Source organism: Punica granatum, chromosome 3 (genome assembly GCF_007655135.1).
Source record: "Punica granatum isolate Tunisia-2019 chromosome 3, ASM765513v2, whole genome shotgun sequence".
Lineage (NCBI taxonomy): Eukaryota > Viridiplantae > Streptophyta > Magnoliopsida > Myrtales > Lythraceae > Punica > Punica granatum.
In genome coordinates, this window is record NC_045129.1 from 5,331,260 (window position 1) to 5,355,359 (window position 24,100).

A 24,100-nucleotide genomic window follows, 5' to 3' on the forward strand; every position below is an offset into this window, starting at 1 on the left:
GGCATGAGGAGAGACCAATACCGTCGATTCACTGAAAGTGTACGTTGCCGGTTCTTCCATTAGTCCAAACACATCGGTATATATAATGACATTAGCGGTCAATTTTTAGAATGATCGTATCCACCTATGTCAGACTAATTGAAATATATATATATATATATATATATACACACACACTATATGAAGATTACCAGGAGAAGGTCAATCTATAAACCCACATAGAAGATTATGGTGTAAAGAAGTTCCTTTTGACCGGGTGTTAGAAAAGTAAAAGGCGTACCAAATCTGGCCCAGTCCTCCAAAATTCTATTTCCACAAGTAAAGCGATGAAGTACCCCATGAAATTTTAGGATCACACGATATCTTGATCAGATGTTGCGTGATATATATCGTGCGTGACAGCAGTTTCGTTGACAACATCTATACAAACCTAACTTAATTTTTTAGCTTTATATCAAATCTTGGACCGCAAGTGAAATCCATTCCAGATGAAGAATACTCCTGGGGAGTACTATTGCAGGCACCTTCGATGTTAAATAGGCAATTGGGAGCAGTACCGCTCGTATGTCACCCCGACTCGTTAACGGATGAGTTGGGCAATGCAACGATGTTACTTGAAGGTGATTATAGTACTTAGGTCCCCACAAACTGATTAAGCAATAGTGGTGCTTCACTATTGCTTTCCCCGTCCGAAAACAAGTAAGATTCGAGATCTTCTTAAAGTTAGTAAAGGCCAGCCAGAACTAAGTAAATGTGACCATGATTTTTCCTTTGGCAAATACCAATGTCCCCTTTATTTAGATCTTGTATGCGACGGAAAAGTTACAAGTCGGGTTGAAATATTATAATATGTTACGTGCTCGGACATATTTACGGTACATACAGTCGGCTCGGCTCAATAATTGGTTTGAGTTAGATGATCTTTGGGTACTTTGTGTTCATCACTGATGATTGTCGGACTTTTTCATCATCAATCCTTTAAAGAAACATACATTTTCAAACACGTTTAAAGAATTTTTCGAAACACTTAAAAACGAATCTTCTTTCTTTTAAAAGTGAATAATAACGTATGAAAATAAAATTCTTTCTTTTCCATTATCATTTTTTTTTCCAGTGAGATAGGGGATCGAAGCCAGAATTTCCTCATCATCTTTCACGAACGAAAATAATGGTTTGGACTTATTGGGCATTACTTCAAATCCCTCCACAAACGAGAGTGATGAGAATACCCTTTTGGACGGCCCCTCCACTCGGCCGAGCAGTCTCCGGGCAAATTCATATCGGAAATGATTATTTACAAGATTTCACTGTCTCATGCTGTATTTCAGTTTGTCCTTTTTGCATATCGTGCCATCCATTTTTCATACCTTTTTATTTTTTCGCAAAATTATTTTATTTTATTTTTTATTTTGCATATTTTAAGTTCCACACATTCTTCCCAATAAGGATCGACTTAATTTGTTTAGTTTTTATAGCTGAAGATGTTTCTCTTGATCATGTTGCAAACATTGTTGCAAGTCGATTTTAATATGCGTTATTTTATAAGCGTCGACTAGCTAGAATCATCTTTCTTTGTCCTTGTACCCGTCTCTATTTGCATTTCCCTATGAATCTAAAGCGCATCGGTTCAAATACGCATGCTTGGATTGACACTTTTAGGGTTAAAAGAAAAAATCATAAGTGGGAAATTTAAAAATCCTCCCCTAACCGCTTATCTACATCTGATGTTACGTATGACCTTAAATGATCATTTTATGTACTTTCCTTACTTAACGTATTTTCCTTGAGTTTGGATCAATATATATGATGATATATGTGTCGTTTAATTTTCTATATATACTCTTTTCCAATTGAGTTGAAAATCATTTTCCAAAAATATAATCCGACTGTATATACCTTACCGAAAAAAAATCCGAGTGTATATGATTCGTCAAAGACCAAAAAAAAAAGGTTTTAATAATTGACTTTTTTTATATATAAAATTCTGCAGCAGACATTGGAAAGAGGAGCGTTCCTCGACAACATTCAATGTAGTCTTAATATTGGGTGCTCCAAAGGAAACACAAATGTCGAAACGCCAACAGGTTTCTTCCCTCGTGGTCTCTTCCAAATTTGACCGTTAAATTGTGTTCACCATGTGTGTCACAATTAGCCATTAATTGACTATATTATTGATTAGACTTTGACCAAGGCATTTACATAAATGATCAGGGACGGAACAAGAAATTTTGAGCATGGGAAGCGAATAGGAAGATGAAATTTAACAAGCAAGGAAGGAAGTCGACGAAATAGGAAAATTTTATTAAAAGTATGATCGATATATATATATATACGAAAAACTAATTTATTTTTTCCCAAAAAGGAGTCACCTAATTTATGTAGTCTTCCTCTATCTCATTTTCTAGGGCCACTTGAGATCATTTGACCATTGACCTTTCTATTCAAATTATAATCTTTTAAGGAAGACTAATTATATTTAGGTCGAATAAGTAATATAATTAAGCAGATCGTTGGCGCCGTGGAAGATATAAATAAAGGGTCTCCGAGCCCATGTATTACACGACGTGATTAATTAATAAAACACCTCAGTTTACTACGAGTTTAGAAGATCTCTTGTTTCTCATTGTGTGATAATTCTATGGTCATCTCTCGATAAATCAAAAGTTTATAATAAAATAAATTACAAGAAAACTAAAAGTGGAAATTTTCTCGATCTTTCAAAGGTTATATAAATGAATTGTCAATATTGTTAACTTAGAGATTTAGACGGAGCTCTGTGAAGAAAAAAATACCAAATCTTGACCCAACTGGCTGTTTCCGGCTAAAGTGACCGGAAAAGTCAAACTTCATATACCTAACTCATCACCGTCCACCAAAGCGATGATGATGTTCATACAAGCTCCGACCATCTATCCGGATTACCCAAAATGCCCTTTACTAGTAATCAAGATGTACGAATTTTTTTTTTCAATATGGTCCCTTTGATAATATCACTTTCAAGCAAAAAAAAAAAAGGCCCTTTGATATATATTGAAATATAAAGGAGTACCTGATATATTTATGACTATAAACTCTGCTAATCGGGTGAACTGCGGCTGGAGATAAGGTAGTACGTCTCGAGCTCTGTCTCCATTACTTAAATGTCGAAGGGCATGTCTATACAAACTTCATGATGGAGAAGTTGATGCATAAATATGTAGATATATTTGTGAGATGTCATAGACCATGCACGAACAACTCTATTATGAATCCTTTCTTTGTTCTGTATATGCGGGAAAATTATAACTACTCACGACATCTATAGGTCATACTATCAATTGAATTCACGAGTCACGTAAGAAGATATATATATATACACACACATTAGTGATTCGATGAAGCATTTGTTTCACTTGAAAGTAAGATCTATGTAGTGACCCACGTTTATTTATTTATTTTTGCTGGGTTCCCATGTTTAAAACAGAATGTGTGATGAATTCCAGAAACATAATTATATGTACGATTGATCATGTGCACCATGCTAGTGGAGGGGACCACTACCGGCCTAGTTAGTGTCTCTGTGTGATAGACACTCTGAAGTCATGCTCAAACCCACTAGGAGCCTCAAATTCATTGGCTAAACATCATTATCTACCCACCTATAAATCTAATGTTGTTGCATATTAATTGGAAATAGATGAAAACGTGTTGCTCGTGCCGAACTCTAGTGAAGGTAACCGTCTCATATGGACGCCGTAGATCATATGCAATACAAACTCTCATCGTACGAAAAGTTGTTTGATCATTTGATGAAGTATGATTTTAATCCCTGTTTCCATTGTACAGATTATGACCTTGACCGAGGGAGATCATCCGATCTCCTGAACAGATTTCAGGCAAACTGTTCTCCTCATTCTCATGTCGTCGGTCGACTTCGTCTTATATCAAGTAGTCGAGTTATTCGTGATTGTTAACGAACCCATACACACAGTATTCAGGCTTCAAAGTAGGGGCAAAAATCACACGTTGAGATGGACTGCTATAAAACTTTTGTCAAATTAAACAAATAGGATACCAAAAGGCAAAAATAGACTGACACTAAGCTTGGTGGATATTCAGATAAATTTAATGATTCATTTTACTTTCAATTGCAGAATCTCGGCCGTTTGTTTCTCTGTCACTTTCAATCAACTGGACGAGAAGTTACTATCAGTAGCAAGAGAGATCTAGACTGTGGACAGACGACGATAGAATGGTTAATTTCTTCTCGAAATGTTCTCTTGGAGTTGAAATCTCAAGCCGTTCACGTTCTTGAACATGGTCGTGAACATTCTGGTTTTTAAGGCACAAGAAGTGTGTCCATAATCATATCCTTAGTAAGGAACCGGTACGGTATTGTATGAATTGCAGGATACAAAAATCATAAGGACAATGAAGCGTCGGGTCGACGAAAAGGAAATGCTTAAGAACTTCTGCTGATTAACCAGGGAGTCAGAAAGGCGTAGACAACTGACTGATTTTATCCACGACATTGTTTATTGGGCTTATTACTCAAGTGACGAATACTGAATGTATGCAAAAAAAAGAATATATATAGGACGGTAAGTCATTGATCGACTCTCTGCTTTCGCTCACAACGTGCTCATTAAGGGCTATAAAATCAACTCCACAGAATGAAGTAACACCTAAAGACATTCTCATCAATAAATGTTAGTTCGTTGTCTATCATCGGCACCCGCATATCGAGTTTAACGGGAGTATGAAGCTTATAATATTTGTTTCTTTGTTTTTTTTTTTTCTGCCACATTGCAATATTTGTTCAGTCGCTCAATTGCGATGGAGAGAAAACTACCTAAGAGGTTTGTTTCAACTTTAACTTGGATTATCAGCCCGCCAACTTCTCTGGGCTGGCCCAATGTATTGGGCCAACAGTGCCTGTGTAATTATATATATATATTTATTTATATATATAATTCAGACATATACATATATACATACCCTTATGAAAAATATATATGTACAAATATATTTCAGCCATATATTATTTGTTCAAAGATTTATGAGAATCAACCTCGATCACTGATTAGGTGATTCCCTGACGAAATTGCATTTTATATACGTGTAGGTCAATCGTGAACATAATGCAAGCAAACATTAATTATTAATTAAGCGAGGCCAAAAGAGAAAATAATTAAGCATATAAAACCAACCCAATGTGGGTCACATTGTTTAATTTTGGGTCCAAATAAAAAATAAAGCACCCCAACGAGATGTTCAAGTTACAAGAATAATGATCCTCGATGATTCTCGAAAACAAAAATAATAAATAAACGGTCAAATTATCGATTATCCTCCGCCAAATAGTCACGTGATCTGATTGAAAAAAGTGGTTACTTTAAGTTGGCCTCCGGAGTATTGTTCCCTGTATGGGGTCTCACTCGTCGATAGCTTATAGTAAATTATCTTGCCAAAATGAGGTGTTGTTCTTGTAATATTCTTGTAACATTTTAATATTAAAAACAAATTCTTTGGGCCCAAAAAAAAATTAAAGGAAAAAAAAAGGACGAATAAAAGTTATTTGAATCAAAAGCATCTTTGAGCTGAACACAAGTGATGAAGTATTGGTGATTTTGGTGATATCACATGATGTTTCAGTTTCAGCAGTAACTCTATTTGTTTTTTTCTTAACACATATTCTCGATCGAGACCCCTCCTTTGTTTGTACAATATTGTCGTTTGCTGAATTATAATTTAATCAATTAAGATAATAAGCCGACGAAATTATCCGATTAATTAATCACGGATGAACTAAATCTATAAACTAATAGGGATACTGCATATAAATTTGTTTTCATTTTCAATAGAGATTTAAAAACAATAATTCAGAAATAAACTTTCTGCGTGCCTTGCAGGCTGTATTTACCATTTTGATGATTATTTTCGGTGGTACAAAATTTAAAAATAGTTGGACAGTTTAATGTTTTTGTTCTCATATAGAGAAACAATCATTAATGTTGGTAATATTTTCAGTATTTCCTCCAATGCATTCTGCATAAGGTTTCAAAATATCAATCAACGAAATACAGTGTAGTTAACAAATTATTATATTCCATGTAAGTAGATTTTATTTGCAATATAAGAATTTATAATCTATTTGAAGCATTTCGTGGTCTAAATAAATTGAACGCCGAACAAAATCAGTCTCAACCAGAGGCAAGAATTTCTCTCGATTTGACCCAAAAAAATTACAAATATCATCTCTCACCGGCTGACGCCATTAATCCTTTCGATTTTTCTTTTTTAAGAAAAAAATAATAATAAACGTCCATTCTCTTTCCTTTTGTTTCTGACTAATTTGATTTTTTTTGGCTGAATCTGACTAATTTGACATGGCAGTACCAAAATGATGTTCGATTATTGGCTTCTCTCAATTGGGAATATGTCATGGACTTTATGTCGCTTTTAGATAAATTCCTATTACTTAAAGACAACAGAAATTTCACTAATGCTTCAATAAACTGCTAATCCTTGATAGATTATTCGGTAATTTTACTTCATCATGTGATGTGAAAAAATACTAATTAAATTGAAACAAATAAGTAAATCAGTGCTAATTACGTGATCAATTGTCATAAAAATTACCAATTATAACAATCTTATTAATTCTTAATTCCTCAACATATCATTTGAGATAACTAATAAATTTACGATATATCATTCTCTGACCGAAAAAGTATGAAGATCTCTTAGTAATAGAGTCAATTTATGTTAGAGCCCTTTCAACTTCAGGGAATTAAGCTAACTTTGAATTAATTATATATAAATTGACGTCAAATACTCATCATCATAAATAAATAAATAAATAGATAAAATAAATAAATAAAGAGTTGCATCAAATGATGTATGCAGTGATCTATATATGCTGGATTGAATTAATATGTGGTAGGACTAGCTTAGCCAGTTCGATTTGTCTAGTTATGTAGCCAACCTACAGTCCAAGGCATTCATTAAATTATCAGCTGCCCTTATAGTTCAATATATTAATGGAGATCATAGGAAAAGCTTTAACACTTATTCAATAATGAACTACATATCTTTGGTATTTATTTTTTTAGATTGCTGACGCATAAGCGCATGTATTTTTTTTTTCCAATTTATCGACACTAATCTCTTATACAGATCCGAGATACTCGATCATGATTGCATATTGCTCATACTAGAGCTCTCCATACATAGGCCGATCAAGTGATATTTGACTATGCTAAACGTCTGATGATGTTACAAAGTGCCAAACAAAGCTCTTTATTTTTTTTTTTTGCCCCCGCATTGTACTACATGGTATTCAGAAACTATATATATCCGACTAATCTTAATTTGAACTGGGATTGGTCCACTGAAGATAAAACTCTCATAATGGTAAATTTTCTTCATTCATAAGACTCGAATCGAATCATCTAAACTAATCTACGTGGGTAGTGTCGAATGAAGCTTTAATGCAGTATTTTGGACGCCCTCATCCATGAGCCACCTAAATCTAAAACTTCTGAACTGTTGGGCTTTTAAACAAAATTCTCAATTGATCTACTTTGATTAGCATTGCTCGGAAAAGACCAGATTTTTCTTATATTTCATTCCCAAGAGTCAAGAATTACCATCGTCTAATTTAAGAATTATATATATATATATATTATAACTTCCAGTGCATGATTATGAAAAATTTATAATTAGGAGGAACGAAGCTCAGGAATAATGAATTATAATATATTACCCTTTAGTAAAAATAAAATGATATTGTAAAAGTTTGAAAAAGATCCTCTGCTTAGGCCATAATTTTCCAATCAAGTTAAAATGAATGCTTCAAATCCCAAGATTTTGATGCTGGGATTGAAGTTTCCTGGAAGCTTTGCGGGTTTCCTTATTTCTGATATTTACCTGAGAATCAGTTCAATAGTTTAAGCAATCCTCGGCTCCCACGTTCTCCACTCTAAAACTCCATCATATTTAATCAAGAAAATCGTGGCTCATCGAAATAATGATTTTTCGGTGGACAAATTTTATGGTAAAAAATTGAAACCTATTGAATGTATTCTATAATCAATACCAAGTTACTATCCGAATCAGGACAAGTTTCAGTTTGTGGACTGAGAACATCTTGTGTTGTTGCTGAATAAAGAAAATTTCGACCATATTTTTCTTTTAAAATCAAATAATTAAAAGAATTACATAGAGACTGCACAACTTTCATCTTCATCCTTCTTTTACTTTCTGACTTGTGGACCTTTATAGCATGATGTATTATAAGATCAAGAACAAGAAAATAAGTAAATAAAAGGAAAAAAAAAGAAACTTATGAGTGATCAGATAGTAAAGGGATTCCTTAGGTGAAAAAGATAAACAGAATTAGAATTATAAAGGGATCCGGAAAGTTTCACATAATTACAGGCATGGCTCTGGAGTCGGAGCGGAAGCTTGTGAAGTTGACCCCGGCCATCACGGGGACTGCGCAGGCTGCCTCCATCAGGACCCTCTGCTGAAAAGCCTCGGTGTAGGCACTGGCCTCGACGATCTCCTTTATCAGCTTATGGTAGTACTCCTTCATCCGTCGGAGCATGATTTGGTACTTCATTTTCAGCCACTTCAGCCTCATCCTCCTCCATGAGCTCCTCAGGAGCAGACCTCCCCGCCGCGGCCTCTCGCCTCCTAGCCTGACTGTAGGGAGACTCCTGCGGCGCCGGAGCCGGAGGCTGATGCCTCGGCGGGGCTGCAACTGCAAGAGGGAGTTCCCGACGGTGGCCATTATCCTCTAGGAAGAGATCTATTGGTGTGGTAAGGCAAAGGGAACTACGGACTATATTAAGGGCAAGAGAGGTGTTGGTTTGTATTTATTTTGTGGGGTTGACTGAATGAGACGAAAGAATCTTTTGGGACTATGGGACCTCGCTACGGACGAGTTTAGTTAAAGCTGTGCTTTCCCTATCATGCAATATATTAGAATCGTCGATTCGATCCCATAGTTCGCATTCGTAGCAGCTGAGCTCATGAAGTTTTAATTTTCTTAGTTCGTCTCTGAAAGTATCTGTCCAGAATTTTCAGTCATAAGAGAGGTCGATAGAGTAAGAGAAAGAAAAAATAATAAAAGGGTATGCGAGTTTTATTGAGAAAAATTAAACTATCAATCTCATGATTTCTAGTCAACAGAATCCTCATTTGGTGAGTCCGATAGTCTCATATTTGTCATGAGTATCTATATACAGCTCCCCTGTCCTGTATATTTAAAAATTACATGTCTATGATGCATGAGAAACTCAAAAATATCATCGATTGATTTTTAGTTTAATCCAAGTAGAATTTACAGATTGAAAGTCTCCTTTTTCTGACACCTGCTTGAGAATGCATATAGATTAATTTTCTTCTGATTATTTAAGACTTTTTAAGTAGTGTTTGCAGTTCGTCACACAATCCATGCTAAGTCAGATATCAGCGATGTTCGTGGTGGATTATCGGCAAAGTATCGAGTACAATACTCGGAGAACTATATACAAAATAGTCGAATTGAAATTGTGTGCAAACTTTAGGGGTATATTGAGATTTATGCCGTCTACCTACGTACATAATGTCATATATATACAATATATATATATATATATATATATATAGCTTGCAATAAATTATTTATATACTATATTTGTTGATAATGCGTCGACATGATAGATATTAACATGTAATATTGCGTTACAACTGGAAGATTGCACTATGTGTAGCGCCTCGTGAAATGATAACTCTGAGTATTTAAATCTTATATTCTTCCTAAAAAGGAATTTGGAAATATATTAATTTGCTCAATGGTTAATTATTTACTTGCCTAAAAATTCGATTTCTGGAACAATTTGGAACCAAATTAATATGGTAATTAATTAGTTCACTTTGACTAAATATTCAAGTTGCGTAATGGAAAAGAATTCTTCTAGAGGCGGAAAAAGGAACAAAAAAATACTAAAAAAATTTAAAAATAACAAAGAAAAAAGAATTTGATCGTAGACTGAAATTCCATATCATCTTCATCTGATGAGGATGATCAAATTGCTTATACCCATATGCCGAACTTGTCACCTCGCTTGTGATTATATTCTAAAATTTGAAATAGCCATATTGCATCTCCTCTATTTACCCCCCAAAAATAATAACAAATCAGTCAATTGGCATGTGCTATGCGCAGACCAATTAGTTTATTATTGTAAGTTTGGAAAATGTCTATTGATAATTTTCTCAATCTATATTCTTCTTCATTTATTACCTTTTCTTCTCTTGAGAGAGCAATTAAAGAATATAATAGGGAGATAGTTTCTACATATTTTTCTCAAATAATTTTTTAGAATTCCTATACAATTCAGGTTTACAATGATAGAAAATCAAAAGGCTTGTCTCATACAAATTGCTTAAACCTTACGATTCCTTTCATAATATACAATGTGTCAATTATCATATATTAAGTCAAAGATCCTTCACCAATTAATTGGGATAGGTATGCGTATTCAATATAAGGCCTCCTTTATCTTACGTGGCCCGGTTCAAAACCCCGTCCCTATCTATATATATATATATATTGCACATAGATGATCGAACTTAATCGGTTGAATCCCTGCTCACAAAATTTTTGCTTACGCCCACATTAATTCATTCTCTTTATTATTGTTGTTTTTAATGATCTTAAGGATACATCCATTTGACTTTTTCGATGGTCCAAGAAGTTAATATGGTTAGGCCCAGCCCCTCTACCTATTGGTCTTATTTTGTAGGTCCAGATGTTTGTGAAATCAAAAGGACATGTTACCACTGAAAACAAAATCACCGGTTTCAAATACTTAAGTACTATTCACATACAAGATCATGCGACTCAATAAACCGAATCGAGACCCATCCGTGTTTGTAACCGGTCAGATTGCAGGATCTGTTAGGCCGAGGACGAGAATAATTTCTTACTGGGTATGAGACAACAAATGTACACGCATATAACCCGTTACAATGGCTAAAATCCCTGAGCAACTGCAAGAAATCCTCGAGAAACTGCGTCATTAGCTGAAGCACTCGACTGATTTTGCAGCTCACACGGACTTGACTGATTCCTGGTGCCACCTCACGGCGATCGGGCTCCTTACCCGATGGGTTCCATCGGACCATTCAATGGATCCAAACCTTGGAGAGTTGAGACCCGGTGACCCAAACCCGAGGCTCAAGAATGTGATCTCATAGGATAGAATCTGGTTCTGTGCGCTGAAAACGAGCTTGCTAGGCGAGAGGCTCACCTCGACATCATTTGGAGCATTGATCTTGACTTCATAAACAGCATCCGATGCGCTCCCAACATTCTTCACAGCCCGCTGGTATTTAACCATGCCGTTATTGTCCGACTGGAACACGACGGAGAATGAAGGGTAATTCAAGTCCCCTGGGGAAGCAAGGACCTGTTGTTCACAAGAATTCGTGCTCACGGGCTCCCTGACAAAGACGGAGATCCTCTGGGAATCGTACCCGATCGCACAGAGGAATGCTACGTAGTCCTTCGAGACAATGTCATACACGAGCCCCGGATCAAGGGCCCGGTTTGGGTCCACGTGTCCTGCCCCATTGATGAACGGGGTTGCTTCCTCCCCATTTGCAAGATCCTTAATGTTCTTCCCAGAATCGTCAAAGTTATAAGCTGTGGTCATCAGGGCGGATTTTATCGCAGCGGGAGACCAGTCCGGGTGAGCCTTCCGGAGCAGGGCTGCAAGGCCAGTTGCATGGGGGCACGACATCGAGGTCCCTGAGATGATGTTAAACTCGACCCGCCTTGGGTCGATATCTAAGTTGGTAGGCCCACTGGCGCCTGTCCAAGCGGCCAGAATATTCACCCCTGGGGCAATCACATCAGGTTTGAGAATCTCTGCCGTTAGGTGATTAGGGCCGCGACTGGAGAAGGAAGCAACCTTGGGAGCTGCAGGGGATGACCCAATCACTGTGCCCAGGAACTCGATTGTTGCCGTTGGGGATTGATCCGTCCTAATGTACTCACGGATTTTATCCCTGGCAGTCGCACCCACCATAGTGGCCGGAATGAGATGTGCATCTGCAATTAGCTCTTCCCCGCTCTCCTCGGTGTTGGCGAGGATCATCCCGACCCCACCGGCAAGTTTCACTGCACTCCCCTTTTCGACCCGGGCACTCCCTCCCCTATCGCACACGACAATCTTCCCAACAACCTTGGACTCATTGAGCTTCCTGGTGTAACAATACCGGGACCCCGCATCTCCTGCATAGACTAACGGGAGCTTCGTGTCCCCAAGAGGCTCGCCAGCATAGAGGGAGACTCCTCCAAAGATCCTTCCATCACCAAGAACAGCATTAGCCGGGAACTCCCTATCTATAGTAGAAGCTCCAACTGTCAAAATCCACGGGGCAATGTTCACGGAAGTGAAAGGTCCCGGGCCAGAGTTTCCGGCAGAGCACGAGACAAAGACTCCATGTTGAACTGCACTGAACGCCCCAATCGCGATGGAGTCATGGTCGTACTGTGGGGCATAACCAGTGGCACCAACCGAGAGGGAGATCACATGGACGCCATCCTCGATTGCCTGATCCATGGCTGCTAATATGTCAGAGTCGAAGCACCCCAACCTCCAACAGATCTTGTAGGCAGCAATTCGGGCCTTTGTTGCCATCCCCCGGGCTTCCCCAGGTGCATACTGGTAGAAGCTCGCGTTCTTGACCAGAGATCCAGCGGCTGTAGATGCTGTATGGGTCCCATGGCCCTCAGTGTCTCTCGGGGACCTGGACTCCTTCGACTCGTCCATGGGCTTCCCCAAGTAGGCCTCATATCTGATACAACACAGAATCATCAGTAACTAACGAAACATCGATCGGATACTACCATCACTCAATTAGCTCAAGTGCAGGCATCAACCGGATACTCAATCATTATAGAAATTCAATTAGAGAGAATCTTTTTGCTCAAGCGTGAACTCGAAATACTTGATATAAGATCATCACAACTGAATTGAATCAGAACAGCCTCAATTGGATGCCAATAAAATAAGAATTGAAGGCTTTGGCCATAAGGGATTGGCAAAACATGAGCTTGAATTAACTTGTGTTTCCATTTCTTCGTACCAAATGTAATGCAATATATCGGAAATCAGCTCAAGTCGAGAAAAGCTTCGGTACCCTTTGTAGAAGGCTCTTGCCCCGATGATCTTACGGTTACAGGCGGAGGCGGGAAAGTCCTTAGAGACCTCGCAGGCCCCCTTCCAGCTGCTCGGAATGGGTAACAGGCCCGAGTCGGAGAAGCTCGGCCGCTCGGGCCAAATCCCGGTGTCGAGCACCCCAACGATGACATCGTCCGCGTAATTAGAGTCGGGCCAGAGGCCAGAGCCCTCCGAGAGGCCAAGGAAGTGGGGGGTGCGGGTGGTGTGGAGGTGGCGGACTGCGTCGGGGACGACGGAGAGGATCCCGGGGAGGCGGCGGAGGGAGGCAGCCTGGGAGGGGAAGAGGCGGGCGGAGAAGCCGGAGGCGGAGCGGTCGTAGGAGTAGAGGAGGTGGGAGGGGCGGGGGAGAACGGAGGAGTACCAGTGGCGGTGGGTGGAGAAGAGGGCGGGCTTGTGGGCCTTGGAGACGTGGACGATGAAGGTCTGCAGGGGCTCCTCGTGATCCGAGGTTGAGATTTGGTGGGAGAGAGGCAAGAGGAGGAGGAAGAAGAAGATGGAGGAGAAAGGCAACAGAGAGAAATCCGCCATTGGAGAGGCAGAGAGAGATGATGATGATGATGATGATGAGACTGAGGAAGTATTGGTTCCGTATTTATCGGAGTGAACAGAGAGAGAATCTTTGGGAGATACATTACATAAAGATGGGATGGAACATGGGATCTTTGTCCAGTAAAAAATGAAAATAGTTCGCTCTCATTTTGGTCACTAATGTTTGAATCAATAATCAATTTTATCCGTGAAATTTCGGTCATCGAACTCGTCACTGAGATATGTGTTCATCTATCGATTATGTTCGACCACCCGTTTGCCGTTAACGACGTCTACAAATAAGAGGTCCAATTTAAAAGAGATTGACAAAAATTAAAAGAAAGGCAACCTCATCTAAGGGTGGTGGTCGACCGAGAGCCCTCTGCTACCGGTCTCTCCCTCCCTCCTATTAACCTGAGAAAGCATTTTCTAAAAGTAATTTGAAATTTTCTTAATTGAACCTCTTTTTTTTTTTTTATTGTGGTTGATGTTCATTGAGAATTTCAATTGAATTGATGGATAGAATCAATGTTCAGAAACAAATTTGATGCATCTGAAAACTTTAGGTATGACACTGATTCAAAGTTTGGAACGAAAATGATAGTTAACTCAAAATTAAGTACTCGTAATTATCGATTTCACAGAAGATAAATTAAAATAATAAACTCCTAAACGCCAGTGTCACATAATTGGTCTCGTGGTAATGAGTCCGAGGATGGACCGGCGACAACAGTCTTGCTGAATCTGGCCATAAGGAAAGGAAACATATTCAGTTCAAACTCCAACAATTCAATGAAAGTATATTAGCTAAAGATCGAGAAATGATCTTCTAATTATAAAGTTATGCAGAGTTTTGTCTGTCCAGTTATCAGATTCCGGGAGAAACAACCTTAGAACCTATAAAGGAATTCTAAAATAGACTTAAATAACACTCACATGGAAAACCTGTAAATTTTACTTGGAAAAACAAAGGAAAAAAAATGTAATTTTTTTTAATTCAAATTTGACATAATTAATGTGTCCCTCATTTTTTATATCGATGGTTTTGCTGGATGCATCATTCTGATTGGTGGCCTTTTGGGTAGAAAGGCACTGGTGATCATTTGGAAAGGCATGGGGTTGCATCGACCAAATTATGCAAGTGGGACCTACGCCTTTGGCTCGTACTCAACCAATTACTAGACGATAAATCTCCTATCTCGGACGTTTTCAAATCAATTTTGAAAAATCGGATTACAACGATAGTATGCGTCTTGTATGAATTAAGATTATCGAACGAGCCTATGTAGGAAGTATCCGTGCTAAAGAAAATTTGGCCTTTTATTAAAATAGATATGTATAGATGACAAATATGAGGAAGGTTTGCAATACAAGTATGTCAAGTTTGTTCAATCCACATGTCTGCCCGGTTCGAAAAATGATTCGATTTATATCGTGTAAACACGTGGGAAATTAGCTTCCCATGGTTACTAGTAATGGATTTGTATTGTTAATGATGGCAGAACAAAAATGAAAAGTAGGATTGGCAGGTAATCAATCAAAGCTCTTTATTAGTTGTTTATATTCATTTTGTAAGGACTATAAGATTGAAAAGTAATCCACAAAATATTGAAATATATATTCACAATTATTGACCACTATATGCATACACTAAGATTTCATGTCGGCGTTGTTAATTTTTCTATTATCCATTTAAAACCCTAAAGAATATTATAATTTCCTTTTATCATCATAAATGAATGGGATTACGTATTGAATAGGAAGGGAAGAGGGTGAAGAGAAAATAATGGGAAGAGTTGGAGTTGATAGTTAATCAAGAAAGATTATAATTTTTTAGGTGTGTACCCTGGTATTCAGAACCCAATGGGATCTGATTAATCCAGTCGGGAAATCGAGTATTAAAGGTTATTCTCTCTCCCAATAAGTGCGCTTCCCGGTGTTCGAACTTGTATTTTCCTCCTTACGGGGGTGAATTGCTAATAACTCAAACAACACTTTTGATTCTAATTTAAGCACGAGAATATGGCCCACAAAAAATTGAATTTTTAGTGGGTGAACTTTACCTACGATGTACGGATTTGAAACTCAAGACAATGTTCGCATGTGATTATAGTTTTAGACAATAGGCTGACAACAAGTAATATCAGGGAATATCAAGGATAGATGTAAGCCACAAGAGTAGGTGACATTCTTGATTTCACCGAAAAAAGAAAGTTTTTAATTTAATAATTTGTCCCTATATAATGACTCAATTTTCAATTCAATTTTGCAATGGGTGTTACCGAAAAGTAAACGTTAGATCAGAACTTTTAATATAGTATAGAATAGATATAGATAAATATTCGGCAATGGTCAATTTTCTTATAATTTATAATCAAATCTAATTTCATGATCCCCTTATTAATTAATTTCCCCGTCGATCTGATGCCTAAATGTTCTCATTAAATTATATATATTGCATAATATGCATGATTGTTCCATGGCTATCAATAGAGTTCGGTAAGTTAATTCACTAGCACATATCGTAAGTTTTCATAGAACGTCGGCATTCACTATCTCAGGAAATTCATTTCTCTACCTCTACGTACCATATAGCAGCCTTAGGTCGCAGCACCAAGTGCAAACACAGCTAACCTTAGCCAAAATAGTTTTGCTCCAGTTGGAAGATCAGATAGGTGCCTTCGCAGATAAGATACGATATCGTCTTCGAATTTTGGTGAGTGAAGCAACGCAACTCATACACGACCATCCACCCAGCTCGATCATGGCGGATCATTGGTTGGTTTTGTAAAGAATTCATATGGAGTTTGCTTGCTTGAGGCCGGTGGATTTGGTTTATCTGTCTGGTTTTGCTGACATTGACTCTAACAAACAGAAGCATCATCCTCTTAGTCGGAGCGCTCCGATGACAATTCTGATGATCATCATTGGCTCATCAGGTAATCCGATAACAATATATACTCGGCGACGTCATTTTGACGATAGATATCTTATACTTCACCACTGACTGAATCTCGGATGAACCTCAATTTGCAATGCCGAATCATGCTAATCTTTTTATCCTAGCTGTTCGCATAATGTAAACTTCAAAGCAATTAAGACTCTCCAAAAAGCAAAAAAAAAAAAAAACAAATGGTAACTTCCAACAGGAAAGCACTTCCACGGATTCTAACCATTGTAACTTGCTCAATCTTATGCTCATCACTTGTTATAGGAAACACGAAGGACAGCAAGTTTTGTCGCACTTACAGCAAGAGGTGACACTTTCACATTGACATGAGCATGTCGTCCTTGGACAACAATGGAAACTCCCACAAGTCGTTTCTGTCAAGCAGCCTCGACGGGTCAACATATCTGGCAAGTGCAACCACTGAAGCAACATATCCTTGGGATTTCACCGCAAAACTTTCTCCTGCAACTGATGATTGTACAATTAATTGACATCTACGTCCTTCAGTCTATGATCCATAAAATTTGAGGCAAAATGCGATCAAGGCATATGGATCAATCATGTATGATCCATAAAGGGCCAACTTGTATATTGATGTAAATCAATTGGATAACTTTATGGTCCCAGGCCGGACCGTCCGAGAAGGGCCTCGGGACCGTTAGATAGGGGCGCCTCCCTTTATCCAACAGTCCTGGTTCCTCCTTTGCTAAAAGATAGAAAGTACCGAAGTCGCTTGCACCACTGATAGTATAGACATGAAGCTTCCTGTTCTCTGTCAAAAGTGCAAACAGGATATCTCCAATCAGTACGCACAGTTGTTTGTTTCAGCAGAAAGGAAATGGTTAAAGTTTAATTAATTGGCACCCTGATCTTTTCATTTTGTGTCATTTGCACCTGAATGTTTAACATTTTTCCCATGTGTGCACTTTAGTATCTAGAAGTATAATATGTCCCGACTAATTCAATTCGAGTTAGATTAGTCCACTAAGAGGTAAACATATGATTTTGCTCGCTCCCCGGAGGACATAAGAAATCTTCAAGGATTAGATTGAAAGTAATATGCATATGATGACCAAAGCAATATTCAAGTTCCGTAAGACCTACGGGGGAATGATGAGAGGATCCGTGTTAGCCCCGATAAAATCATCGAGTCTGCAAGACACATCTAGTGTGGTCGAATCAAATGAAGTAATCATAAAACAAACGAAAAAGAACATAATAAAAGATCTTGAAACATACTCTTTGCAGTATTCGGAAGCAACTTGAACACCTTCGATTAACTTTAACCCATACTCTCGAAAAAAAAAAACGAAATTTTCATAAGGAGAACTAGCTTTCTCTCTCTTGAACTTGAGCAAATTGATTTGCATTGCCTAACTATACCCAGGGATGCTCTATGCTTCTACTTGTTAAGGCTCTGCATAACTTTGGTTTAGCCCTTAAACCGTGCCCTATTCGGGCTATGTTATGTTTCCACTGTTGATTAAATGTTATGTGATATGTGATAGTGGTTTAATATGACCCATAAGCCAAACTCATGGATTATGTGATAATTATAAAGAGAGAGAGCAGGATCTCAAGAAGAGCTGTAGCGACAATAATGCGAAAACAACCTAAAATCTAGAATATCAAGCACGAGCAAGCCAAGTAACAACTCAAACCAACAAAGTAGAGTAGAGATGGAGGAGAATCAAGAGATCAAGATTTACATGGTAAAACCCGAAGCAGGAAACATTCACGGCACCAAAGCACGGAGAAATCCACTAGAAGATCGAGAGATTACAAGTGTACACACTCTTGATCACTCAAAGAATCCAAAAGCCCCAAATTGCAGGAACCGTAACCCTCTCTTCCTCTTCTCTCTTTAAAAAATGCATAAATGTGGTCTTTTATGGTTATGTTTACAAGAGAATGCCAAAGAGATACAAGGGGGTCCTAAACCGAGTCAAAGTAGGTGAACCATACTCAATTCAAGTAGAAAAACACAAAGAAAATCGAGTCGGGTCGCGGGTCGAGCTCGCCCAGATTTCAACTGAGCTCTCAGACGGTGCTGCAACATGTACTGCAATACTGCGACTTTGACAGAGAACCAGAAATCTTCCTTCAGGTGATGCTGCGGTACTGTGCTGTAACATTGGCAGACTGAACCGCCGATCAGCTCCTCCAATCCCTCTCTATCATCTTCGTCGATTTCTTTGAATCTCCCTAGACTCACGAATCTCCAAGCCTCCAAGGTCGAATGTGAGGCACCTCGATCAACAAATCTTCACCTTGCATCGTATTCAATCTTACCTTACCGATCTTTAGCAAATTTTTACACGTCCTAGCTCTACGCTTGCCCCATAGGGGCTCCACCTCAAGCTCTGCAAATGCTCACCAAGTCTAGGCAGTGCCTGAACGTGTTCGTGGTCACGGGCTTCGTCAACATGTCGCTAGATTATCGACTGTCTCGACTGTCTCGACCTTCTCAATCTCCACTACTCCCTGACTAACAACTTCCTGGATAAACTGATAACGAACATCGATATGCTTGATCCTTTCATGATAGACTTGGTTCTTCGTCAAGCAAATGGGACTCTGACTGTCAGAATACATCACCGACTTCTCAATATCAATACTAAAGTCCCCAATGAGTCCCTTCAACCAAATACTCTCCTTCACCACTTCCGCCATGGCCATGTACTCTACCTCTGTTGTCAACAAGGCGATCGCGGATTGCAAAACCGCCTTCTAACTCACAGTACAACTCAACAAAGTTAAGACATATTGGGTTATAGACTTCCTCTTATCTCTGTCCGTTGCATAATCCGAGTCTGAATATCCAACAATCCCGTACGAGACATCTTTGCTTCTACTAAACATCAAGCCTACATCCGCAGAACCTCTGAGATATTGTAGAATCCACTGCATCGCTCTCCAGTGATCTTTCCCTGGATTAGCCATGTAACGGATAATCACACTTATAGCTTGAGCTATATTAGGCCTAGTACAAACAATAACATACATCAAGCTTCCTACCGCACTAGCATAGGGAACCCTCGACATGTGCCGAGCCTCCTCATCAGTAGATGGTAACATGGCTGCAGATAGACTAACGTGCGAAGCAAGGGGCGTACCGACCGGCTTGGAATTAGCATAATTAAACCGTTACAAAACCTTCTCGATGTAGCCCTTCTGAGATAGGAAGAATATCCCTGCAACTCTATTCCTGCAAATCTCCATGCCAAGTATCTTCTTCGCAGCTCCCAAGTCCTTCATCTCAAACTCACTATTCAATTGAGACTTCAACATGTTTATCTCATCCATATTCTTCGCAGCAATCAACATACAACAACAGGTAAATATATGAGCCATCCTAGAGCTTTCTCATATACACACAACAACCATACTTGTTTCTAGAGAAACCATTATTGCACATAAATGAATCAAACCTCTTATACAATTGCTTGGATGATTGGTTAAGCCCGTAAAGGGACTTCTGCAACAAGCATACATGGTCTTCCTTTCCAGGAAATACAAATCCCTCTGGTTCTTCATGTAGATCCGCTCTTCAAGCTCTCCATGAAGAAACGTGGTTTTGACATCGAGTTGCTCGAGCTCGAAGTCGTACAAGTCCACCAATGCAAGTAGCACCCTGATAAAAGTGTGCTTCACAACCAAAGAAATTATTTCATGGAAGTCTATCCCTTCCCTTTATGTAAAGCCCTTTGTCACTAGTCTTACCTTATACCTCGAACTCTCTACTCGCAGGATTCTCTCTATTTTCTTGTAGACCTACTTGCACCCCACAATCTTTTAATTCTTGGCAGGCTTCACAAGCTCTCACGTTTGATTTTCCTGAAGTGACTCCATCTCTTCTGTCTTGGCTTCTCCTCACTGTACCGAGTCCATGCTTTGAATAGCTTCTATGTAGCTTGACGAGTCATCACCTTCGATCTCTTCCGCTATACTCAATGTATAAGCTACCAGATCTACTTGCTCGTATCTCAGGGGAGGTTTTATTTGCCTCTTCTCCCTATCTTTGATGAGAACATAGTCTTGGAGAAGTTGTTGTTGCGGCTGCCCTTAAGGAAGCTCGGGATGGACTTCCTTAACTTCTCGTGAATTTTCTAATGGTTCAATATCAAGCTCCACTTGCTTCCCGCTGGACTCTACCCGCTTCTCATGCTCCACCTCTTTCCTTTCAGTGCTTTGACTCAACTTCAACATAGCCGATTCATCAAAGGTCACATCGCGGCTAATGATGAGTTTCGAACCATCCGGATACCATAACCTGTACCCTTTCACCTCATCTGCATGGCCTAGGAAGATGCACTTTTTGGCTCTTGGGTCTAGCTTTCCTTCTTTGACATGAGCATAAGCTGGACACCTGAAAACCTTCAAGTCAGCATAGTTGGCAGGTGAACCCGTCCCCTTTTTATTTGCGGTCATGCACTTTATGGCGGCCAATGGAGACTTGTTAATTAGGTAAGCAACTGTGTTGCAAGCTTATATCCAAAACTCCTTCTCGAGACCTGCACATCAGAGCATACTCTGGGTTCTCTCAAGGATTGTCCTGTTCATCCGCTCGGCCACACCATTTTGTTGTGGCGTTCTCGTAATTGTCGGATGTCTCGCGATCTCTTGCTCACTGCAAAACCTGTTAAAATCATTACTACAAAACTCCAAGCCATTATCAGTTCTTGACAGCTTGACTAGTTTCCTGGTTTACTTCCCAACAAGTGCTTTCCAACACTTAAACTTCAAGAATACATCATTCTTATGTTTAATAAAGTATACCCAAACATTCCTTGAATAGTCATCGATGAAGGTTAGCATATACATGTACCCGCTCTTAGATGGTACCTGAGAAGGACCCCATATATTTGAGTAAACATAGTCCATAATACCCTTGTTTCGATGAACTCCGGTGTTGAACTTCACCTTGCGTTGTTTCCCGAGAATACAATGCTCACAGAGATCCAACTTTTCTATCTTATGACCGCAAAGTAATCCCCTCTTGCTCAACTCAGTTAAACCCCTCTCACTCATATGCCCGAGCCTCATGTGCCAAAGCTTTGTTGTGATTGCATCTTGATCCGATGAACTCACGGCTAAAGTTCCTGTAATGGTGCTTCCCTGCAGTATATATAGGCCATTGTTCTTTACAACCTTCATGCCCACAAGGGCGCCCCTTGACACTTTCAAGACTCAACATTTCCCCCTGTACTCATATTCAAGGCTATCAAGAGTACCCAAACTAATCGGATTCTTCTTCAACTCGGGGACATGCCTGACATTACACAATGTTCTAGTCATCCCATCAAACATCTTCACCCGCACCGTACCAATACCAATCACCTTACAGGCGTTGTTGTTGCCCATGAGAACCTTAACAACTTCAATCTTCTCATACACGGTGAAGAGCTCTGGGTTAAGATACATATGGTAGAAGCATCCCGAGTCCAAGATCTAATTAGTCTTCGAGCTATCCGATATGGTAGCGACCACATCACCACTCGCATCCTCGTGGGCTTTAGTGTCTGTAGTTGCTGCAAGAACAATCTCCCCCTCATCCGAATCCCTCTCAACTACTTCAACGATGGCCAAAGGACCAGCACTCTTGCCTTTCCCATTCATCTTCGGACAATTCTTCTTGAGGTGCCCTTTCTCCTTGCAATTCCAACACATCACATTCTTCCCTTTTGACTTGCTCCTTGACTTCCTTTGGCCTTGAGGATTCCTTTCATTCCCCGAACCCCGTGCAAAAAGATCGTCGCTATCGCCCGATTGAATTTCAACCACTTTCCTCATAAACTCCTTAGAGAGTAACGATGACTTCACATCTTTGAGAGGAGCTTCGTCCTACCATATAACATCGTATCAACAAGATTCTCATACGACTTCGGTAGCAAGCATAACAAGAGTAGAGCTTGGTCTTCATCGTCAACCTCAACTTCAACATTTTGGAGGTTCATGACGATTTGGTTGAACAAGTACATGTGATCGACAACCCAAATGCCCAGAGCCATCAAGAATTATATAACCACTGCTTCAAATATAGTCTATTTGGCAACGACTTCTTCAAATACAACGATTCAAGTTTCTTCCACAACTTTGGAGCCGACTTCATGTGACACACCTCCCGAAGCACCTCGTTAGACAAACTCAATTGAATCGCACTTAAGGGCTTTGATCATGTATGTACTCTTCTCCTCATCCTTCACACTAGCCAGTAATTTTCCATCAAGTGCTCCATCAAGCCCATGTTGAACGAGCAAAGCTCTCATCTTAATCCTCTACAACTTGAAATCATTCGACCCATCAAACTTCTCTACTTCAAACCTCGTCGGCATCCTCAACCCTAGGCTCTGATACTAATTGTAGTGACAATAATGCGGAAACAACCCAAAATCGAGAATCTCAAGCACGAGCAAGCCAAGCAACAACTCAAAGTAACAAAGTAGAGTAGAGATTGAGGAGAATCAAGAGACCAGGATTTACGTGGAAAAGCTCGAAGCAAGAATCATCCACGGCGCCAGAGCATGGAGAAATCCACTAGAAGATCAGGAGATTACAAGTGTACACACTTTTGATCACTCAAAGATTCCAAAAGCCCCAAATTGCAAGAACCTAACCTCTTCTCCTCTTCTCTCTCTCAAAGATGCATAAATGTAGTTTTTTATTGTTATGTTTACAAGAGAAAGTCAAAGAGATATTAAAGGTCCTAAACCGAGTCAAAGGAGGTAAACTCTAGTCGGAAAAACACAAAGAAAACCGAGTTGGATTGGGGGTCAAGCTCGCCTAGATATTAGCTAAGCTCTCAGATGATGCTGCAGCATGCACTGCGATATTACGACTTTGATAGAGAACCATAAATTTTCCTATGCTGCGGCATGGTGCCATAGCATGGGCAGAGGATTACCTAAACCATTGATCAGCTCCTCCAATCCCTCTCCATCTTCTTCATTGATTGCTTTGTCATTCTTTGAATCTCCCAAGACTCCCAATCTCCAAGTCTCCAAGATCGAATGCGGGGCACCTCGATCAACAAAAGCAATCTCTCTCTCAGGCAACTGAACTCTGACCATCTGCTTCCTCCTTCCATAAATATCGACACTCCCCGACTGACTTGGGGCCGATCATTGATGACCCGAACGATGATGTTGAGGACAAAGAAGATGAAGAAGAAGAAGAAGAAGACTTGAAGTTCAGCCCGCCTTTGCAGTCCATCTTCTCCATCTCCCCGATAGCTCTATATATGCTCCGCATGCATGTATCTCCTTTGTATTGCCGTAGTCGAGAACGACATCGACCAGGGCATTCCACGGAGAGATGGGGGAGGAAGAAAAAGAGAAGTGCAGTCAAGAAAGAGATGAAGAAGAAGAAAAGGAGCAAATATTAATGGTACCCATGACATTAA

The 24,100-nt window shown here is 39.5% G+C and overlaps 2 protein-coding genes across 2 annotated transcripts; both read right to left on the reverse strand.

The window, feature by feature from the left end:
- Nucleotides 1-8,205: 8,205 nt before the first annotated feature.
- LOC116198757 lies at nucleotides 8,206-8,888 on the reverse strand. Its single transcript, XM_031528988.1, has one exon. It carries the CDS (start codon nucleotides 8,774-8,776, stop codon nucleotides 8,408-8,410), a length of 369 nt encoding a protein of 122 aa, XP_031384848.1. The 5' UTR covers nucleotides 8,777-8,888; the 3' UTR covers nucleotides 8,206-8,407.
- A 1,925-nt stretch (nucleotides 8,889-10,813) lies between these two features.
- On the reverse strand, nucleotides 10,814-13,822 carry LOC116200676 (subtilisin-like protease SBT1.4). The gene is made up of 2 exons (XM_031531520.1): nucleotides 13,180-13,822; nucleotides 10,814-12,834 (listed from the first exon to the last, which is right to left on the reverse strand). The coding sequence occupies exons 1-2, from the start codon at nucleotides 13,746-13,748 to the stop codon at nucleotides 11,082-11,084; spliced, it is 2,322 nt and encodes a 773-aa protein (XP_031387380.1). The 5' UTR covers nucleotides 13,749-13,822; the 3' UTR covers nucleotides 10,814-11,081.
- Nucleotides 13,823-24,100: the final 10,278 nt, after the last annotated feature.